The 20,027-nt window shown below is 43.2% G+C and overlaps 1 protein-coding gene across 10 annotated transcripts in view; it reads left to right on the top strand.

Moving 5' to 3' along the window:
* Nucleotides 1-20,027, top strand: part of LOC141105739 (alpha-2-macroglobulin-like protein 1) — a 251,128-nt gene that overhangs the window by 38,186 nt on the left and 192,915 nt on the right. For all 10 annotated transcript variants that reach the window (XM_073595819.1, XM_073595817.1, XM_073595811.1 and 7 more), the window contains exons 7-8: nucleotides 561-714; nucleotides 14,074-14,158. In XM_073595819.1, coding sequence (XP_073451920.1) covers nucleotides 561-714; nucleotides 14,074-14,158 — 239 coding nt within the window. The remainder of the gene's footprint in view (nucleotides 1-560; nucleotides 715-14,073; nucleotides 14,159-20,027) is intronic.

Here is a 20,027-nt window from a genome sequence, read left to right as displayed (position 1 = left end):
TTGTGTCCTCAACTAAACTGTCAAACCATCAAATGGCTGGTGTTATACTGTCATAACTGGTCACATATCCAGCCACATGGCAGTTGCAAATCAAATAGAGGCCAACATGGCAGCTTCCTTAAATGAAAAGGATAGGAGGGTTTAGTTTCACTTTAAAACCTACAGTAAATATTCTTAAAATAAAAAAAAAAAATCAGCACATAGAAGATAACTTATGCCTGCCCTTTCTGCCCCCGCCTCCATTCATCAAAGCTGTACTATAGCTTCCGCCAATGAAAAGTTCTCTATGAATAGAGGATGGCGTCTTCCATTTTGGACCAGGAATGCTAAAGAAATAGAACTATATGTTGTATACTGTATAGGGTATACAGTAGCTACAGATTTGTGTTTTTGATTTTAGAACTATGTTTTTATTTCTAATTAAACAGATATGTAGATTTGTTAATTTACTCTCTGTAACATGTATACAATGAATGTACAGTAAATACTTATTTTAGTTTTTATAACCAAATTCCTCATCAAATGACTGTTGTTATAGGTTTTATTTTATCTCTGTCCAGGATCCACAGGGGAACCGTCTTGCCCAGTGGAGAGATGTTTCTCCTAATAATGGCATAGCAGAGATGTCCTTCCAGTTGGCTGAGGAACCTAACATGGGGAAATACAAAATAAAGGCTAATAATGTTTTAAAGGAGTTTGAAGTGCAGGAATACGGTAAGAGGCCAAGACTTTATACTGATATTTATCTAAAAGTGAGATGCCGTAGAGCAGTGGATTCCAAACTGTGGCCTACAGGCCTTTATTCACCCCTTGGGGCACTATCTCTCCCACTGATATGAGGCACTATTCCTCTCACTGACACCAACATTGAGACACCATTCCTTTTGCTAACACCAACAGTGGGTCAATATTCCTCCCACTGACATCAAAGTTGGGGTACCATTGAACCCTGCTGATACTAACAATGGGGTAGCATTACTTGCACTGATAACAACAATGCTGCATCCTTACTCCCACTGATACTACAATGGAGCAACATTCCTTCCACTGATACTAACAATGGGGCACCATTACTCCCACTGATACCAACAACGTGGTACCATTTCTCCCACTGATACTAACAATGAGGTACCATTACTTGCACTGATACACCGTTACTCCCACTGACACTAACAATGGGGCACCAAACCTACCACTGATACTAACAATGGAGCACCATTCCTCCCACTGATACTAACAATGTGGCAACATTCCTCCCACTGATACTAACAATCAAGAACCATTCCTTCCACTGATATGAAAAATGGGGCACCATTCCTCCCACTAATAGTAACAATGAAGCACCATTCCTCCCACTGATACCAACAATGTGTCACCATTACTCCTGCTGATATTAACAATAGGGCACAATTTCTCCCACTGATACTAACAATGGGGCACCATTTCTCCCACTGATAACGATGTGGCATAATTCCTCCCACTGATACTAACAATGGAGCACCATTCCTTCCACTGATACTAACAATGGCGCACCATTACTCCCACTGATACTAACAAGGGAGAACCATTCCTTCCACTGATACTAACAATGGCGCACCATTACCCCCACTGATACTAACAATGGAGCACCATTCCTTCCACTGATACTAACAATGAAACACCATTCCTTCCACTGATACTAACAATGGAGCACCATTACTCCCACTGATACTAACAATGGCGCACCATTACTCCCACTGATACTAACAATGGAGCACCATTCCTTCCACTGATACTAACAATGGCGCACCATTACCCCCACTGATACTAACAATGGAGCACCATTCCTTCCACTGATACTAACAATGAAACACCATTCCTTCCACTGATACCAACAATGTGTCACCATTACTCCAACTGATATTAACAATAGGGCACAATTTCTCCCACTGATACTAACAATGCGGCACCATATCTCCCACTGATAATGTCGTGGCACAATTCCTCCCACTGATACTAACAATGTGGGACCATTCCTCCCACTGATTCTAACAATGGGACACATCACTCCCACTGATACTAACAATGGGGCACCAATACTCCAAGTGATACTAACAATGGAGCACCATTCCTTCCACTGATACTAACAATGGAGCTACATTCCTCCTAGTGATACCAACCATGTGTTACCATTACTCCCACTGATACTACAAAGGAGCAACATTCCTTCCACTGATACTAACAATGGGGCACCATTACTCCCACTGATACCAACAACGTGGTACCATTTCTCCCACTAATACTAACAATGAGGTACCATTATTTGTACTGATACCAACAACATGGCACCATTACTCCCACTGATACAAACATGGCACCATTCCTCCCACTGATACTAACAATGGGGCACCATTACTCCCACTGATATCAACAACGTGGCACCATTACTCCCACTGATATTAACAATAGAGCACCATTCTATCCATTGATACTAACAATAGGGCACCATTCCTTCCACTGATACTAACAATGGGACATCATTACTCCCAGTGACACTAATAATGGGGCACCAAACCTCCCACTAACACCAACAATGTGGCACCATTCCTCCCTAACAATACAGTACCATTCTTCCCACTGATACCAAAAATGGAGCACCATTACCCCCCACTGATACAAACAATGGGGCAGTATTACTCCCACTGAAACCAACAAATGGGAACCATTCCTCCCACTAAAACCAATGATGGGTCACTATACTACTGACCATGGGCATTATGTAATTAATGTATTGTAATTATGTTGTTTGTTAACATTTTTCTCCCCTGCAAGGAAAGCAAAATACAGTGTATCGTTCTGTCCATTCAGAGGAGAAAAAACACAGGGGCAGTAAGTGATCACAGTGATCAAGTGACCAGGAACTGGGAGACCTGGGTTCCGATCGTCAGTATGAAACCCGGGGCTCTCAGTGAGAGCCCAGTTTCTGTGCTGGGAATGTGCTGTGTGGCACACTCCCAGCACAAACACAGGTATGCATATATGCGGCCTCACAATTAAAACCACTTCCATACCACAGAACGTCATTTGACGTCCTGGGCTTTCATAGGTGATATCTGAATAATACCTGCAGTTGCAGGCATCATTCAGATATAATTTTTTCCAGCCGGCGATTCCCTTCACCATAAGAACAATCATAGTTTCTGTTCAGCTGCTTGATCGTTCTTGATCTGGCTAGGCCACAGGATGGTAGGGTGTGGGTCTTTGGGCCTATCCTGAAGTCTAGGGGGAGTCTATGGGGAGGATGTGTGGCCCTTAGCTTCCATTTACCCATGCCTAGGGGGTCTCTCTTCAGAAGAACCCCTAACCCAGTCCACGGTGGTCAGCTTTGGCTGATCAAGATAAGCAGAGTCTGCCACGCCTTTTTACTAGGTAAACCAGAATACCTTGCCCCCATCAAGAGTCTTGAACCCTGGGCTGTCAGAGAAGGATCCTTTCTCTTCGGGATCATATGACCCACCCTATGCACTTTGAGTGTTTTCACATACACTTTTTGTTTAGTTGGGTGTTTAGATTTGCGCAACGCACTGTGGGCTCAAAAATTAAAAACAAAACCATTTTGAAGTATTAAAATGTGTAACTACTTTTGGAAAATTGCAACAACATGTTATATTGCAGAATACTAGTCTTTATATGTGGTGGCTGCTTTAGTTAGCTTTCCTTTATCAGGCTAAGAACGTTTTTAGCAAGTACTTGTTGATCCTGCTAGACTTGCATTGTCATAGTCATTCTTGTGAGCTTAACAAATCTTTCTTATGTAACTATTGTTATCAGCCCTAATATAACAGAAATGAACAAAGGCAGACATGTTTTAAAATGATATTAACAAACACACAATGGGGTTTTCCCAGATTTGACTGCAAAAGTGGAATTACACTTAAAGCAGGTGCCATGACTGCTGCTCCAGGTTTCCTCTTTTTTTTGCAGCATTCTATGCAGCCACCCCTGCATGCAGGCGCTAGAACGTGTCTCCCCACACTCTGTGTATCAATAGAAACACACAACCCTGTAGCATAGAATGGCAAGGGTCTTCCTAGCTCTTCTTTTCTCAACCCCCCACACACACCACCTTCTCCAAGCTAACAGACTGGCTAAACGTGGTTGTACATCTCCAGCATGAAATATGAACAAAGCATATCCTTCTAATGTGGGTACTTGTCTCAATTAAAGCATTTGTTAAACCCCCCAAAAAAAGGATCTTGCTTTTTTAAAGCATGTTATCTGACACAGTGCTTGTCCTGTGTTATTTGGCAACCTGTAACAGCTAAAAAACCTGGCTGATCCTGCCAGTTTCTCCCCACCCCTCTGTAAACTGACCACAGTCTATCATGGCTGCTGAAACCAGACACCGTGGTCAGTTTATGTGCCTCTGTCATCAGCAGCCTGCTATCTGCTCTCCTCTCTGCTCCTGTGTCCTTCTCCCCCCTCCCCTCTCTATCTGTGTGTGTGCCACCCCTCCCCCCTCCTGCTGCTCTCATAACACTAACCTGTATACACCATCAGCATTGCCTCCTATTGCAGTGTCCTCCTCTGTGAATGATTTATAAATCTAAATGCTGTAAATACCTCATTTAAGAGCAGAGATTGTGATCACATGACCAGCCAGCTCTCTCCTTCTCCCCTCCTCCTACCGTCCAGACTGACATCAGCAGAGGAATCTCAGCCCCGCCCACTTCATCTCTCAGGAGGAAAGGAGAAAGTTGGGCAGTCATGTGATCACAATCTCAGCAGTGAAATTAGATATTTGCAGCATTTATTTTTAAAAATCACACACACAGGGGATACTAAAATAGGAGCCAGTACTGATGGTATATGATGGTGTATACATGTGCTGAGATGCATTACTGGGAAAATGAAGAAAGGGTGGGGCTAACTATACAGGACAGAATAATACATTTAACATTTAAAGGCATATCACAAGGCATGTGAAACATGACACTCCCCGTCGAAATCTATGATTTCTAATATTAACAAACTTTAGTCCAAGTCCAAATATAAGTAATGGAGATTCTTACTAAGAACACCCGCAAAACAAGAGGGAAGGGAAGAACAAGGGAAACAATGCAACCATTAACCTATACTTGCAGGTGTTGGTCTCAAAGGTCTAGGCTGTGACAAGAAAATATCCATCTTCAGAAGGGAAAGCAACAACATGCATGAATCCTTTGTACCTCCCTTGAATCAAGTTGATGACTTGTCTTTTACTTTGGGCAAAACCTTCTTTCATTACTTTAACTTCTACTTTCCGTAACTTTCTGTTGTTACTTAACATAGTTTTTGTAATACGACCCATAGGCCAATGGTTCCGATGAGAATCTGTCTCTTTCAAGAGAACTATGTCTCCCACTTGTAGGTTAGGTTTGTTGGCTTGCCATTTACTGTGACTTTGAAGGTTAGAAAGGTACTCCATCTTCCAACTGTTCCAAAACACATTAGCAAGGTGTTGAACCTGTTTCCATTGATGCTTGTAAACATTAGGATGATGAAGTTCCTCTGTGGGGATAGTGGCTATCCCAATTATTTGAGTAAGAAAAGTGGCTGGGGTGAGCAATACTGGAGACTCTGGATCTGAGGACACAGGGACCAGAGGCCTTGCGTTGATTATAGCAGACACCTCTGCAAGAAGAGTGACTAAATTTCCTTGGGTAAGCTGGGAAGTTTTCTGGTCCAGTAGCATAGTGTCCAGGATTGTCCTTGCAACTCCAATCATGCGTTCCCAGGAGCCTCCCGTGTGAGAGAAATGAGGTGGGTTGAATTCCCATTTACACTTGTTGTCATTCAAGAAGTTCACAATCTTTTCTGCTCCTGTAAAATTGGTCCCACGGTCAGATCTAAGTAACTTTACAGGTCCTCGCACAGATACAAATCTTCTGAAGGCATTAATAAAACAGGAAGATCCATTGATTCTATCACTTCGATGTGCACTGCACAAATGCTCAAGCAAGTGAACAGCACAGCCCATCGCTTGTTAGCAACTCTGCCGCGAGTTCTGCGTGTAAACACAGTCCAGGGGCCAAATATGTCCATGCCAACTTTAGTAAACGGAGGTTCGGTGCTTAATCGATCGTCAGACAGCTCTGCCATCTGTTGTTGTAGGTGCTTTCCTCTTAGTTTTTGGCACTTGACACATTTGTGGAGTATGGACGATATACACCTTTTCATCCCGACGATCCAGAAACTTGCAGACCTTACTGCTCCTTCTGTGAAGTGACGTCCTTGGTGCTGAACTTGCTCATGGAAATGCCTAACTAACTGAGCAGTAATGTGATGACGTCCTGGAATAATGAGGGGATTTTTCTCTTCACTAAACAAATTCAACCTCCCAATGCGACCACCAACTCGAAGTAACTGGTTGTGATCAATTATTGGATTTAATTTGTGCAAAGGGCGATTCTTAGATAGGTTGAGTCCTTTTGATACGTTAGCAATCTCTTGTGCGTACACTTGATGTTGGACACATTGGATGATAACCCTTTCAGCTTGAGAGACTTCCTCAATTGTGGGAGGGCCTTTACGATTGTGCCACTTGTGACACTCTTTTCCAGTACTAGAGCCGTATGTAAATTTATGAGCAATGTGGATAAGACGTGCAATGGCTCATACAACAGAAGACCACTTAGAAAAGCGTTCCAAGAGGAGAGGACTTAGCCTTACCCTTGGTTTCACAGAGGTGTTGAGTGTGGTTGCAACAGCTCTGATTTCCTTATCAGATTCTGGATGAACCAGTTCAAAGTTAGAATCTGTAGAACTTGAGATGAGTTTATCATTTGAGAGTACTGGTGGAGATAGCCATGATGTGTCCATAAATGCAGTAGTAGGTACTGCACAACTGCCGAGATCAGCAGGGTTGAGGTTAGTGGGAACATAGTGCCATTGTTCAGGCGTAGAGAACGTCCTAATGCCTTCCACTCTGTTACTGACATACATATAAAACTGCCTTGTTTGATTGTGTATATATCCTAGCACTATTTTGCTGTCTGAATAAAAGTCAAAGGAGTCTATTTCAACATCTGTTTCAAGTTCTATAAGCTCAGCAATTTTCACAGCTAACACAGCTGCACAAAGTTCAAGCCTTGGAATAGTATGTGCCAGTTTTGTGTTTACTGTAGACAAAACTCTTCGTTTTGTGAAAGGCTTGTCACAGACTGATGCTTGAAATGTGAATGTGTCTTGCTTAACATTCCAAAGCAATTCAAAACTGCATTGCATAACAGAAAGGTCAGATCCTGGCTGGAATTTCTTCACACTGATAGAATAGTCATCAGAAGGAAAGGCTCTCATGACCTTCTCGCTGTTGGAGACGATTTTGTAAAGCTGAGGTTTGCCGTGGTGAGCATGTTCTGGGCTCCATTGAGAAGGTCAATGGCTTCTTCTTCCGTAGGCAGAGATTTGCGTCTGTTGTCTACATAGAAATTCCTTTTAACAAACTGTCGAGCATCAGATCCAAATTCTTTCTCACCCACTTGAGCTGTTTTCTTTAGTCCCAAAATTGTTACCGCAGGAGAAAAACTGTTACCGAAAACATGTACCTTCATCCGGTAGTCCATGACTTCATCATTGACATCATTATTGCGGTACCATCGGAACCTGAGGAAGTTTCTACAGTCTTCATGGAAACACCTTCATGACGAGCTCTTGAGTCGAAGACCACCCTAATCTGATCAGGCTTGCGAGGGTGGTAGACACCAAAGCATGGTAGGTACCAACATTCTTCTCCTTCCTTAAGAAGAGGTGCAGGCTCAGCATGATCTCTCTCAAATACCTTCTGCATAAAGTCCACAAAGTGCTTTTTTATCTCAGGCTTCCGGTTCAAACTGTGTTGTAAAGAAACAAACCGTGATTCTGAATGTCCCCTGTTGTTTGGCAATCTCTTTCTTGGGGTACGAAATGGTAGAGTTGCTACCCAACTGTTGGAATCATCTTGGTAGAACTCTTTACTCATGGTTTTCAAGAATTCTTTGTCTTCCATGGTAGCTGCCAACTCATTGTCTTTAGTGGTTACCTCGAACACTGTGTTGCCAATGTCGTCATCCCAGAAATTAAGGGCTTTCTTATCGTCTTGTATGATGTGCCTTTGTGCACTTTTTTCAAACAGCCTATCTTTCACATTATATTGATGTGGTCTTTGTGCAGAACAGGTAGTCCGTCCGTTTGACAAGACGTGAGTTTTAAAGGAAGAGACTGAGTAAGACCTTCTGCCTTTGTTTCGACAGACATTGCCTATGATGACCCAGCCTAGATCCAGACACTGAGCATATGGTGCATCATGTGGACCATTGATTTGCTGACGAACCTTGTGCACCCTTAAGATGTCTCGGCCGAGTAACAGCAGGATAGCAGCACTTTCGTCGAGGGCTGGTATTTGGTCGGCTATGTCCTGTCCAAGTGAGAATGGTGAAAGGCAGCTTCAGGAGTAGGAATCTCCTCTTTGTTGCTTGGGATTTGGTCACACTCAGTGATAGTGGGCAAGAATATTTCCACATTGTCATTCAGGGGAGCAACTACAAGAGCGCTGGCTCTCCTACCTAAGACTTCTGTAGTGCCGGCACAAGTGCTCAGGGTATAAGGTAGAACATCTCATGTTATGTTCAACAGTTCAAAAGCCTGTGTTCTTGCAAGAGACCTGTTGCTCTGCTCATCCAGAATAATATACAGTCTTATGGCCTTTTCAGGTTGACCTTTGGGGTATACACGAACCAAGCAAATCTTTGCACAGGATTTGTCACAGAGTCCTTCTCCACAGACTTCTGTACATGTAGAGAACACTGAGGTGGAAGGTGCTGTTTGATCTGTGCACTCCCTGCCTTGCTTTGCCTCAGGAAGATTGTTTGTGAGTGTAGTAGAGTTGTGCAGATATTGATGAAGAGCTTGCACATGGTTATCACTGTCACACTCTATAGATTTGATGATAGCTTTACAGTCCTTTGCAAAGTGTTCTATGGAGGCACAGCATTTGTAGCAAACTCCAAATTTCTTTAAAAGTTAAAGTTCCTTACATTCTTGTAGAATTTTCTTTCTGAAGCCGATACATTTCTTAAGTGGATGTGGTTTGTTATGTATCGGACATTGGCGATTTGGGTTCTCAATTTTCTTGTTTTGATCAGTCTTTTTGAGAACTGTAGCAGGTGCAGGTAGAACATTAGTCCTTTTCACTAACACTGGGCCAATATGGTCTCTGTGTGTCATACGTGTGTTCATAGGTCTTGGAGAGGGTGAACGGAGAGGGTTACAGTCACCATAGGAGAAACTTGGGTCACTCTTCGTGTCTGCACTTCTTTTGATGAACTTGCAGAATTAGGAAAAAGGGGGAAAGGCAACTTGATTATTTTCCTTATACTTTGATCCAAGCGCTGCCCATTTTTCATGAATACCATATAGTAGCTTGAGAACAACAGGGTTGATACCACGAGCGGTGTCAAGGTAACTGAGACCAGGTAAGTTGATGTCCGCCTTGGCAAGTTGAAGCTCTAATAGAATATCGCTGAGTTTTTGATACTTTAGATTGTCACTAGAAGAAATCTTTGGGAAGCTTTGCAACCGTTTGAATAAGGCATCTTCAATGGCCTCTGGGCTGCCAAAGGTAAGTTCAAGTCTGTCCCAAGCAGCATTAATGCCTGCAGTGGGGTTGTCAATATGCTGCTTTGAGCCTCTTGATGCGTTCAGTTGACTGGGGACCTAGCCATCCGATGAGCAGATCTAATTCCTCTGTGGCATTGATGTCTAGGTTGCTCATAGTGGCCTTAAAGGTGGATTTCCAGCCACTGTAATTTTCTGGCTTGTCATTAAACTTGGTGAGGCCTGTCTTGGTGATCTCCCTGCAGAGCATGTATTTAGCAAACTGTGACATGTCCATGTTCTCAGACTTTAGATGCATGACTGCAGGTGGAACAGAGTTAGTTGTGATAGCTGGTGCATTGACATTAAGTAACTTGGGAACATATGTTGGTGCAAAGGCATTCAATGCTGGAATTGGCTTAAAGTTCACTGACATGTTGGTCTGTAGCTGTGGATTAGTGTGCTTGCCAGGAAGTACTTGGTTAATGCCAAAGTAGGGTGGACAGTCTGTTATATGCATACCAGTGTCTGCTGCTTGCTGAGATGCTGCAGTCTGATGTACTGGAAGATATAAAGGTAAATTGTCTTGAGGTACAGTAGGTGCAGATAAGAGATTGAGTGCTTGAGTGAATGTCTGCAACTTTTGTCTCTTTAGTTTTCACTAGCGGCTTGTTCTAAGGCCCTTAACCTTGCCATGGCATGCTCACATTGTTTTTCCAAAACATCCATTTCTGCTTGTCAGGTCATCTTGAGGCTAGGTGACAGATGCACACCGTTGGAGTCAAGGTGGTAAGGAAGGCAGGGCCGCTGGAACACCAAGACGGATCCCACTGGGGTTAGAGCGTAAGATTCCCTAGGGCGCAGAGTCTAAGAGCCAGCAGGTGTTCACCAGAGCCTCTAGTGGTGAGGATGGACTGGGCTGCAACTGGCTCCAGGTCGCTACCCCCAGGGTCCCCCAGCTCACGCCCACATTAGGCAACAGGAGGATAAGGATAGTAAGGGAATAAGCCAAGGTCGGGGCCACAAGCAGACAAGGACAACAGAGTACACGCCAATGGTTCAGGGTCACAGGCAAACAGAGATAGTTGGGGACACGCCAAAGGTCAGGGTCACGAGCAGACAGGAATAGTTGAGCACATGCCAAGGTCGGTAACAGAAATAAACATAGAGCACACGGCAAGCAGGAACAGGAAGCCAAACACACAATGGATGATCAGCACTGCTGGCTTGCAGTGCACAGGTAATATAGGGTTCCCTGATAGGGCCTGGGGTGGGGCCACGCTTAGAGGAGAGGTTAAAAAACCAGTCAGGTGTGAGTGGCTGGCCTCTTAGTCTGAACACACGAGGAGCAGGTAAGCTGACAGAGAAAGATTACTGCATAACCATGAAACTGCTCTCTGGCATGCGGCTTCAGCTTCTTGCTCTGCTTTCTGGCGTGCGGCTTCAGCTTCTTTCTCTGCTTTCTTTTGGGCGAAAGCTGCCTGAATTTTAGAAGCTTCAGCATCAGCACAGGTCTTTATGAGTTGTTAACCGAGTGCAGAAGATCTTGATTGTAGGGATTTGGAAGATCTTGTGGAGCGTCTAGTAGATGCAGAGCGATACGATCTGGATTCATGGAGCTGTGTTATTCTCACTTCTGCCTTTGTCTTTGCACCATTAAATTGTCTCTTTCAAAATTGAGCTCCTCAAATCCCTTTAATTCTTCCAATGACCCTTGAGTGTTGTACCGCTTTAAGAGATCAGTATATTTAACACACAGTCTTTGATAACTCTCATAAGCAACATTCAATTGCTTGATAGCGCCCTCTAGTTGTAATGGCTCATGAGATTGTTGGGAGAGAGCAGACATGCATTTAACAGTATTAGACCATAAGTCATTGATATTAAACAGCAGTTCTTTGTCAGCTTTAAGATTCTCTTGCACTTTCCAGGTTGGTTTTGTTTTTCCCTTTGGTTTGATTCAGGGTTTAATTCCTCATCTGGAAAGAGTACTAAACCTGGCTGTGCACCCCCAGATTGCATTTTGTTTTACTGAAACATCTTGTTAACAAGGAGGGGGTTTATAGTAAGGATGAGCTCCGGCGTGTTCGCGCACCCCACGTGTAGAGCCTGCCAGGAAGTCGGCGCTGCGCTAATCACAGGCAGTGAGACATCCCCCGATCTCTGCAGCCGCACATCAGGACAATGTCTCATTGCCTGTGATTAGCGCAGTGCTGACTTCCTGGCGGGCTCTGCACGTGGGGTGTGCGAACACACCGGAGCTCATCCTTAGTTTATAGTAAAGTTTTCAGCAGCAGAGAAATGTATCAGTTTGCTGTGTCTGAGCTCAGGTTTCTTAGGCTGCAGTTTAAGAAAGGTTTACTCTGACTTTCTTATAAAATTACACAGACAAAATGCCAAGTGCGGATGCATACAGAGGCAGTGTATAAGCTGTTTGTATGAACATTCACAGCAGTAATATTGTCCTGTGTGGCTGATGAGTGCTATGCTTTGACTTGCTTGCAGACACACATACAGGCTTGAGTATTAAAGGGGTTGTAAAGGTAAAAGTTTTTTCACCTTAATGCATTCTATGCATTAAGGTTAAACATCCGACAATACCGCCCCCCCAGTCCCTTGTTTTACTTACCTGACCCCTCGAAAATCCCACGCTCGCTCCCGACATCCTCTTCGCCGCTCAGCCTGGCCGTTGATTGGCTAGAGTGGATGGATTGAAAGCAGCGCAGCCATTGGCTCGTGCTGCTGTCAATCACATCCAATGACGCGTCGCGCCGGGGGGTGGGGCCGAGTGATACAGTGATCAGCTATGGCCGCCGGCTGTATCACGGGTGCGCGCCCGCAAGCACTCAACACTATGCGAGGGAGCTCACATAAAACTGTTGAGTCCTTGCGGGGGGGAGCCGAGACAGCCGCCGAGGGACTCCAGAAGACCAGGTTCGGGGCCACTCTGTGCAAAACGAGCTGCACAGTGGGAGTAAGTATAACATGTTTGTTATTTAAAAAAAAAATAGCTTTAGTGATCCTTTAATTGCTGCACTGTCTGATAGCTGCTATTTCCACTGTCCATATAACATCTCACAGATGATCCAGAGCTAGCAAGGATCATATCTTTTGATTGATCTTTCTAAGGATGTATTGACTGATCTTTCTAACGATCTTTTGACTGTTCTGTCTCACCAATCTAAGCATTGAAAGTGTGATCTTACAACAATGAACATCGGATAGGTCAAAAGATCATAATGTGATCCAGTCCACACATGTGCTGAGATGCATTACTGGGAAAATAAAGAAAGGGTGGGGCTAACTATACAGGATACGCTGAGATACAGGAAGGGGAGGAACCGGGGACAGAATAATACATATAACATTTAAAGGCATATCACAAGGCATGTGAAACATGACAAGCAATGTGATTTAAGGGAGATATTAAAGTAATCATAAACGATCACCTTGTAAAACAACCCATTCAGTTTAAAATAGAAATGAAAGACAAAACATTTTTGTATAGATATAAAAAAAAAGTTTCCCTTTTTTATAAGTGATCACATTCCCTCTGTTCTCAGATACATAAGAGCTGGCGGGGGAGCAGCAGTACTCTGAGCTCCCCAGTGAATGTCTGTGCAGTGGGAGCGTGCCAGGACAAGTCTGATCATTGGAGGAAAGCAGGCTGAGTTCCCAGCAGAGAACTGCCAACAGTCAGTTCTCAGAGAACTGACCACAGTGTGCTCTCCTGCTTAGTGTGGTCAGTTTTTATTAGGAAAGCAAGGGGACTAGCAGGAACACCATGGATTTTACGCAAAGGAAGCAATACAAAGAGGAGAGCATACTTTCTCATACAAGCACATAGTACAGCAGGGACATATCAGGAATATGAAATGTTGGGGTAACAAACCTTTTAAGGCAAAAAAACATATTTCTTATTTTATTTTCGATATAGTAAGTAGCTCATGGACAGGACTCTGGAGGGCAAGAAATTAGAATGGGTGGCACACACACATGAAATTGACTCCCACAGTGACACTGACCGCAGTGTGCAGCAGCACAGATGATGATGACACCTCACTGACACAACATGTCCCCTTCTAAGTCACAGTGACAGTCTCTCTCTGACACACGAGGCTCCGCCTCCCTTGCACCATGACATCACACGACACACTCAGGCACCACCAGACCCGTCTCCCACCAACAACGCACACTGTAGCAGGCACTCAGATGGTCTCGGCCAGCTCCGGACTAGAACTGTGCATCTGCGATTGCAAGCGGAGCGTCACAGCTATATTTTTTACTGGCAACTTTTTCCTGTCACTGCCATTTACTGGCAGGAGAGAAGTGCCAATTGTTTACTGCCTACCAGTAAAAATACCGACGGTTGACAACACTGGTGCCCACAATGTTCTTCTAATTTGAAATGGTACATTTTGGACTTGTAAAATCTTTAACAAGTAAAAAGTTTCCACAACTCTGTTATTACTCTCTCCTTAGTGCTCAAAAAGTTTGAGGTTGAGGTGGCAGCTCCAAACAGTGTTTCAATCCTGGATAAATATCTCTCCTTAACGGTAAATGGATGGTGAGTGACCTCTCATTCCACTTCTTTCTCTTTTCCCCTCTACGCTTTCCCTCTCTCTCTCTCCCCTCCCTGCTCTATCTCTCCCTCTCTCTCCCTGCCTTTCTCCCCCCTCTCTGTTCCCTCTGCCACTCGCTCCCCCCTCCCCCTCTATCTCCCCCTCTCCCCCCTCTCCCCCCTCTTCCCCCCTCTCTCACCCTCCGCTCCTCCTCTCTCTGTTCCCTCTCCCTCTCCCACTCTCTCTCCCCCTCCCTCCCCTTCTATCTCCTTCCCTCCCCCCCTCCCTCCCTCCTTTACTCCTCTCTCTGTTCCCTCACCCGCTCTCTCTCCCCTCCCTCCCCCCGCTATCTCTCTCTCTCTCTCTCTCTCCCCCCTTTCTCCTCTCTCTCTGGTCCCTCGCCCGCTCTCTCTCCCCCTCCCCCCTCTAGCTCTCCCTCTCGCCCCTTTCTCCCTCCCTTTCTCCTCTCTCTGATCCCTCTTCCACTCTCTCTCCCCCTCCCTCCCCCCTCTATCTCTCTCTCTCCCCCTCCCTCCCCCCTCTATCTCTCTCTCTCTCTCTCCCCCCTTTCTCCCTCACTCCTCACTCCACCCCTTCTTTTCATCTCCATCTCCCCCTTTCCCCCCTCCCTCTATCTTCCTATTTTTCTCTCCTGCCCTTCACCTCCCCCACCTCTTCCCTTCCTCTCCCTACCTCTTCCCCTTCATCTCCCTCTACCATCCCCCTATTTTCTCTCTCCACTAACCCCATATTGTCTTGGAGAAGAGTTTTTTTTCTGTGAAATTGCATTCATTGTTCTGATGTAGCCTTTAACCACTTGCTTACCGGGCACTTAAACCCCCCTCCTATCCAGACCAATTTTCAGCTTTCGGCGCTGACGCACTTTGAATGACAATTGCGCGGTCATACAACACTGTACCCAAATGAAATTTTTATCATTTTTTCACCACAAATAGAGCTTTCTTTTGGTGGTATTTGATCACCTCTGCGGTTTTTACTTTTTATTAAAAAAATGTAAAAAACTGAATTTTTTTTTAAAAAAAAGTTTATTTTTTTATATTTTGTTTTAAAAAATTTTAAACGGGTAATTTTTTTTCTTCATTGATGTACGCTGATGAGGCGGCAGTGATGGGCACTGATAGGCGGCAGTGATGGGCACTGATGGGTGGCAGTGATGGGCACTGATGGGTGGCAGTGATGGGCACTGATGGGTGGCAGTGATGGGCAGCACTGGCAGGTGGCACTGATTGGCACTACAGGTGGGCATTGATAGGTGGTACTTGTGGGCACTGATAGGTGGTACTTGTGGGCACTGATAGGTGGCACTGTGGGCACTGTTAGGTGGCACTGTGGGCACTGTTAGGTGGCACTGTGGGCACTATTAGGTGGCACTGTGGGCACTATTAGGTGGCACTTTTATTGGGCACTGATGAGGCAGATGTGCCTCTTCCACTTGGGGACCGATGTCCCTCACATCCGATCCGGTGATCGGCTTTTTTTTCTACTCGCGCTGTCAGCGTGAGTAAAAAAAAAAAACGATTACCGATCTTTTGTTTACATCATGTGATCAGCTGTCATTGGCTGACAGCTGATCACATGGTAAGGGGCCGGGACCAGCCCCTTACACAGATCGGTGATCAGCCGAGTCTCAGTGACTCGGTGATCACAACGCGCCCGGCGCGCGCCCTGCAGGGCGCGCGCAGGGAGCGTGCACAGGGGAGGACGTCATATGACGTCCTCCCGGGAATGTAGGTCCGCGCTGTAGCCGTCATTCGGCTATAGCGCGGATGCCAAGCGGTTAAGCAAGAAAAAAATATTTAAATACATTTTTTAACAGCCATAAAAAAAATATATATATTGTGCCTCAAATGATTACACAATACCCAGTTATTACCTTGTAAATGTAGCAGTGACATCATCACTGTGCTGTAAATAGCCTGTGCAGAGAGCAGAGCTGTGGGAGGGACCCAGCAGGCTCCACCCACTACAGCCTGCCTGCAGAAAACTACAGGAGGGGATTTTAGATTTTGCAAGCCAGCCGTCGCGTTCTTAACAACAGATTACTCATCAGCTGTCAGCAGGGTTCCCCACTAACCGTTGCAATTGCCTGCAATCATTTTTTTTTTTTACAAAACAGTGTTTTGTAAACAATCCATACCAGGCACTTCCGAGTCTTGTACAGATTTTAAGGGGAACCTCATGCAAAACATAAAAAAAAATGGTGTGGGGTCCCCCCAAATCCTCAGCAGACCTTTAGGTCTTTAGGCACCTCCTCAGCACTCCATCTTCCACCCGACTCCCCTGTTGGCATGGCTCCCTAATATTTAAGGGCTGACCTAACCTCCCTGCCAGGACATTCTGCCTGGGGACCGACCAAGTTCCCTCAAATATTCAGATCAGTACCCCCTGGCCCACTAACTTCCAGAAGCTTCTACCAGCTTCTAGATACAGGGCGAGGTACCAGAGACCTGCCCCTGTAGAGCCACCCAGCCTGCAGTAACCCTGACCCAATTTCAGACTCACAAACTTACCATGAGCCTTAAACGTAAATTTGCCTGTAGTTACACTAGTAGCACACTAGAGGTGCTACATAAATACTAAAAATAACTAAAAATATGTGTCGACAAAGAATACGGTTTCCCTTCCCTTAACGTGGTTGTAAGCCTCAGTTATGAAATCTGAGCAAAGCACATCTATCTCTAGTGTTTACTTCTAAGTGCAGTTTCTCTCTGGTGCTTTGTTCCTCTGTTATCAGCATGAGTCTCTTCTGAGACACATAAGATAATATTTGTGTTAGCGAGGGAGCTTAGCACGTAGCTTGTCTATTCACAACTGTGGAGGGGGGTGTGATCCTTTCCTCCAATCTCCAATCAGCTCTCACTTACTGTTACTGCAGCCTCTCTGCTACTCCTCTGTGATACTAACAGATGCAGAAGGATTTTAACATGATTCTGCCCTTTTGAAGGGGTGTAGGGAAGAAAGGGCTGTAGATAAACAAGTAAAACTTATGTAGGAAGACCCGTTTTATCTCTGTGTATCATCTGAGGCCAGTCACTTCACTGGGTATATGAGAGGGTTTACAAAAACAAGGAAATTACATTATACAATATCCTTATTCTCCAAAAATAATCCATACACATCCATTACTTATTTACCCTAAAATATATTATTTATTAAATCATTTCTTACTGGGTTTTTCTGCCTCCTTGTAATGTACTCTGTAAGTTCATATGCCTCTCTGTTTCCCCTTACCTTCTGTTTCTTTGGAACGTGCAGTGCATGTTAGTTTTGGTTGTGTACAGGATGCACACTCTATACACACTACACATCCCATGGTCCAGGGGTCTTCAAAGTGTGGTCGAGGACTGGCCTCTATCTAGCCCTTGGGGCATTACTCCTCCATGACACCATGGAGCACCTATTCCTCCAATTGACACCATGATAATAGGGCATTGTTTTCTTCCACTGATACTGAGGCATTTTCTGCTCCCACTGATCAAAGTCTGGCCCCCCTAAAGCTTGAAAGACAGTCAACTGCCCATTTGCTCAAAAAGTTTGGAGATCCCTGTCATAGGTCATAGTCCATCTTGGGACTGAGCAAGAGAGGGTGGTTACCTTCTCACATAAAGTAGGACCATGGAGAACAAATGTAGCCACCCTCTAACAGGAACTTGTATCGCAGCAGCAAAAGATGGAGTTTGGAGATTTGGGGGAGGCTGTGCACAATTCCAAGGCAGGTGTTGTTAAGTAGGGTTCACATGCAAAGAAAGAAACATTACACGGTGCAATAAAAATCTTTTAAATACAGTATATCTCACCAGAAATTTTCTTGTTACAGACACATCAAAAAATTCCATATAACTTGATCTCCAGTAACAAGAGCTGAACATTCATGCCTAGCTTAATAATGACACAGTTAATACAGTAGAGACATCCCCTTATATAGCAGCCCACTAGTCATCTGCTGCACACTGTTATAGGGGCAGCTAAACGTGCATCACCCACAGAAGGGCCCCAACATAAGCTAGCCAATGCGGACAATTAGGCTTAAGGTAGACATGTGCAGAAAGAAAAAATTTGTTTAGTTTCGTTTAGTTTCAATTTGTTTTTTACATAAATTTGTATAGTTAAATTCATTTAATCTGTTTAATTCGTTTTTGGAATTTGTTTTGTTTATTCGTATCCAAATCAATTAGTATTTTCCAAATTCGAATCGATTCGAATAGTTTTCAAAACAATTTTAAATAGTTTTTGAATTTGAATAGTTTTCAAATTCGAAAAGTTTTGAATTCAAATAGTTTTCAAATTCAAATAGTTTTCCAATATCCAAAGAGAATAAAATAAAATAGAAAATAAAAGAATAGAAAAAAATTGAATAGAATAAAAAAAAATATAACAGAAAATAATAGAATAGAATAGAAATGACTAGAATAGAATTAAAAAATAGAATAAAATAGAAAGAATATAACCATCTTCTGTAATTCGAATAGAAAAGAATAGAATAGAAAGGAATAGAATTAAAAAAAGAATAGAATAGAATAGAAATAATATAACAATTTCCCAAAATTCAAATAGAATCAATTCAAATTTGAAAAGAATAGAAAAGAATAGATTAGAATAGAATATAAAATAACAGAATAGTATATAAAAAGCAACAGATTAGAAATAATATAACTATCTTCCTATTCTAATCTATTCTTTTCTACTCTATTAAAATTTGAATTGATTTTATTTGAGTTTTGGGAAATGGTTATATTCTTTCTATTCTATTCTTTTTTGAATTTTATTATTTTCTATTCTATTATAGTCTATTCTATTCTACTCTTTTTTTTCTATTCTATTCTTTTCCTATGTATTCGAATTCAAATTTCTTCTATTTGAAATTCTAATTTCAGAAGATGGTTACATTTTTTCTATTTTATTCTATTCTTTTTTTATTCTATTTTATTTGTTTCCATTGTATTCTATTTTATTCTATTCGGTTCTTTTACTTTCTGTTATATTTTTTTCTATTCTATTCTATTTTTCTCTATTCTATTCCTTTATTTTCTATTTAATTCTCTTTGCAAATTGGAAAACTTTTCAAATTTGAAAACTATTCGAATCAATTTGAATTTCATGCGATTTTTTTTTCTGTGTTATTTCGGATTCATTAAAATTTGGTACTATTGTAATTTGTTAATTTGGATACATCTGAATTTCCAAAAAACAAAAATGTATCCCAATTTCAATTCGGAACAAAACAAACTGCACATGTCTAGGAAAACAGGTACTTTTATACACTTTCAGGGGTACTCCTTCTCCAGGAATGCATACGCCCACCTGCTATTGGGGCTGTAGTAGTTAGTTAATGCTGTTACTTAAACTCTAGTTATAGTTTAATTCATCATTGCCACAGTTGATTGCCAGTTAATGAGTCAGTGGTCATCTACCCAGTACAGTATCTTTAAATCTGTTTATTTGCCTGTTTAATGCTTTGTGCATTATTTAACTGCATGTCTTCAATACATTTATATATTCTACTACCAGTTGCTTGGCCTAATTTCTGTGCATTACTATGGAGTGGTAGCTTAATAACGTTAAACGGTAAGTTCATCTTTACAGAAAAATCTGTAAGGTGAACTTACACAGGGCCCCCTCATCAACCCCCTCAGTCCCGCTGACCTGGTGCGTAGCGATCTCCCATTCTGAGCCACAGTATAGCCGCCTCACCGGTCTGGGGCTTATAAATCCCCGCAGCTGAATCTCCAAAACGTACCCATCAGGAGGGACATTTCAGAGCATTCTAATGCCGCGTACACACAGTCGGATTTTCCGTCGGGAAATGTTGGATGTGAGCTTGTTGTCAGAAAGTCCGACCGTGTGTATGCTCCC

The sequence above is a fragment of the Aquarana catesbeiana genome, linkage group LG08, assembly GCF_042186555.1.
Source record: "Aquarana catesbeiana isolate 2022-GZ linkage group LG08, ASM4218655v1, whole genome shotgun sequence".
Lineage (NCBI taxonomy): Eukaryota > Metazoa > Chordata > Amphibia > Anura > Ranidae > Aquarana > Aquarana catesbeiana.
Note: the sequence above shows the minus strand (reverse complement) of the source record. Positions and strands in the feature narration are given on the sequence as shown.